At 45.2% G+C, this 2,863-nt stretch overlaps 1 protein-coding gene across 1 annotated transcript; it reads right to left on the bottom strand.

The window, feature by feature from the left end:
- Positions 1-1,476: 1,476 nt before the first annotated feature.
- Positions 1,477-2,830, bottom strand: LOC108299175 (non-POU domain-containing octamer-binding protein-like). Its single transcript, XM_017521522.2, has 3 exons — positions 2,557-2,830; positions 2,137-2,221; positions 1,477-1,761 (listed from the first exon to the last, which is right to left on the bottom strand). The coding sequence occupies exons 1-3, from the start codon at positions 2,693-2,695 to the stop codon at positions 1,617-1,619; spliced, it is 369 nt and encodes a 122-aa protein (XP_017377011.1). The 5' UTR covers positions 2,696-2,830; the 3' UTR covers positions 1,477-1,616.
- Between the last annotated feature and the right edge of the window lie 33 nt (positions 2,831-2,863).

The raw sequence follows: 2,863 nt of genomic DNA, 5'->3' as shown, positions 1-2,863 counted from the left end.
CACGCATGATATGTTTATACCACCCCTCCCTTGCCCTCTGCCCCAGCACACTCTCTATAGTACAGGTAGGGTAGATCTAACTATTGGAAGGAATCCCTAACACTTTTCCAGGGTAGAATTCTGGCTAGTCCAAAAAGGGTCCTTCTTTTAAGGGTTTTGAGAAACTAGACACTGCAACTTTATTAGTATCGGCGACGTTTGTTTGGAGCGAATTCAGCTCCAGAAGCTGAATGCAGGTTGAATGCAGGAGGAGTTCCACCAATTGCCCCAATTCCTTCCATTGTAGCAGCCTGACCAAAGCGCTCAGTTGTTGGTGGGGTCTTAAAGAGAAAAAAAAGAGCAATATTGTAAGAGTCATTGTTCTAAGCTTCCCACCTACCTATAGTACCTCCACTGGAGGCCATTTCCATTCAACTATTCAAGGATCCTGATAGCAGGAGTGAGTGATCAAGTCTGTTTAGAGGATAACCCCAAAAGGTTGTCTGAATTAGGGACTTAACCAATCATCTTACCTTTAACTTTTTAGCCACTAATGACTAAGCAACATCACATACAATCCTAAATTCCTAGGTTAGCTGTTATAGCCAAATCCTTTTTCCTGAGCTAAGTATCTACACAAGGGCAGGCTATCTTAAAATATCCAGTTTTGGCTGGGTATGGTGGCACATGCATGTAATCCCAGCTACTCAGTAGGCTACGGCAGGAGAATCACTTGAACCCAGGAGGCGGAGGTTGCAGTAAGCCCAGATTGCACCATTGTACTCCAGCGTGAGCGACAAGAATGAAAACTCTGTCTCAAAAAACTATCCAGTTTTGGCATTATCAATTTTTTTCTTTTGGTTCCCTGACCGGGAAACGGGCATGATTAATTTTTAACACCACAACCAAAGCAACCTCAGGATTGCAGGAGCCATGAAGTATTTGGATTCACAACTATTTTATGTGATAATGCCTACCCTGCGTCAACTTCCCTCCAAAACACAACCTGTCACCCATAGTAGCAACTACACAGTCAGACTGGCCAGTCAGACAGTGGCATTTACTTAACTCCTAGATTAAGTATAGAGTCCGAGTTTGCTCAAGATTCAAAAATAGAGACCTTGAGGTTACATTTAATGGATATCAGCAGTCCTCAAGACTGCTATCTGGGCCAGGCGCAGTGGCTTACACCTACAATCCCAGCACTTTTGGAGGCTGAGGCGGACAGATCATCTGAGNACTTTTGGAGGCTGAGGCGGACAGATCATCTGAGATCAGGAGTTCAAGACCAGCCTGACCAACATGGTGAAACCTTGCCTCTAAAATACAAAATTAGCTGGGAATGGCATGCCTGTAGTCCCAGCTAGTCAGCTGACGCTGAGGCAGGAGAATCACTTGAACCCAGGAGGCGGCGGCTGCAGTGAGCCAAGATTGCGACACTGCACTCCAGCCTGGGCAACAAGAGTGAAACTCTATCTCAAAACAACAACAACAACAACAACAACAACAAAAAGAACTCCTCTTCAAACCTTACCTCTCCTTCTCATGAATTCTTTTTTCTAAAGTGCTATTTCACAACACAGGAAAATTGGTTATAACCGGTATCCTAGCAGACAATTCATGGTGAGTCAGGCTTATCACAACTGGCCTGGTACATCATGGGTACATGGGAGATATACCGCATCAGGGAAGGTTCCCTTGAATCCTTCCTGCTGTCGCCGCATCATTTCTTCCTGCTGTCGCCGCATCTCTTCTTCACGGCGCCTGCGCTCTTCCTCCTGCCTACGGAGAGTCATCAAGGCATTAAGACAGAGGCATTTCAGAACTTGAGCAGATTAATAGGGGATTCAGCCAAGGAGACAGGCCTACTGAAAACTATCACAGTTCACCAGGAAACTCACTGTTAAGTGTGCCTAGCCCTGAGGCAATCCCCAAAGGAACCTCATGAGACCAGTACTCAGTTGCTTTCTTTTTAGCAGGTTAACTCCCCGAACCATGGGCAGCTAAACATCTCCAAACCAAATAGAGAACCCGAGAAGCAGCCAGGAAATATTTGCCAACATGTTTACAAATGCATGAGGTAGCATGGCAGTAGGAAAGAGGAATGAGACATTACCTTTTAGAGTTGTCAGGGAAAAAGAGTTCGAGAAAAGTTACCTGAGCTCCAGCTGCTTTCGTTTTTGCACCTCTTGGTTATGCAGCTCTTCCATCCTCCGAAGTTCTTCTTGGCGCCTCATCAAATCTAAGGAAACAACAGACTGAGAACATTTCTCATTGCCTTCATATAGATCTAATGACTTTCTATCAATAAAGATCCAGAGGGCAAAGAGGATGTAATTCCTTTGGTGCCACCTGTGGTGTCCAGATTCCAAAATGAAGTTGAACCTATCATTTCCTTCTCCACAGAATCCAGCATCTCTGCCACATCTCCAACCCTATTTATGTACCAAAATCAACACAGAATACTTCTAGGTATAAAATCAGAGATCTAGGCCTTTCTGGTAATTGATACAAATAAACTCATTTTAAAAAGTCATTTTGTCCTTTCAGATTTAAGACTTATAGGCCAAGACTCACCCTGTCTCATTAGCATGACCTGGTGTTCATGGCGTGCAGCCTCCATCTCCATCTCTAGCTTCTCACGAGCCTCCTTGATGTTGCGGTCCACTTGGTCCTGCTGCTGCTTCTCCATCTCAATGAGTGCCTTCCAGCGCATGGCATACTCATACTCGAAGGAGCCAGGCTGTGCAAATCTGGGTGGCTGCTCTCGTTCCCTATAGGCAAGGTTCCTAGGTTACTCTTTGTCCAGGATTACCCCAGCTAACTATTGCATTCCTTCTGAGGACCAAGACAATGGCTGCCAGTGAACATGTGCAGCCAAGAC

This window comes from Cebus imitator, unplaced genomic scaffold (genome assembly GCF_001604975.1).
Source record: "Cebus imitator isolate Cc_AM_T3 unplaced genomic scaffold, Cebus_imitator-1.0 Scaffold2597, whole genome shotgun sequence".
NCBI classification, from domain to species: Eukaryota; Metazoa; Chordata; class Mammalia; order Primates; family Cebidae; genus Cebus; species Cebus imitator.
The sequence above is the reverse complement of the archived record's forward strand: the minus strand, read 5'-3'. Positions and strand labels throughout refer to the sequence as shown.

What these genes read in the sequence shown, in the direction of transcription:
- LOC108299175 (XM_017521522.2), bottom strand. Translation starts at nt 2,695, where the DNA reads ATGCGCTGGAAGGCACTCATTGAGATGGAGAAGCAGCAGCAGGACCAA. An exon ending in GGTCATGCTAATGAGACAGG is followed by an intron (nt 2,222 to 2,556) that starts GTGAGTCTTGGC and finishes TTGTTTCCTTAG; the next exon opens with ATTTGATGAGGCGCCAAGAA. An exon ending in CGAAAGCAGCTGGAGCTCAG is followed by an intron (nt 1,762 to 2,136) that starts GTAACTTTTCTC and finishes GACTCTCCGTAG; the next exon opens with GCAGGAGGAAGAGCGCAGGC.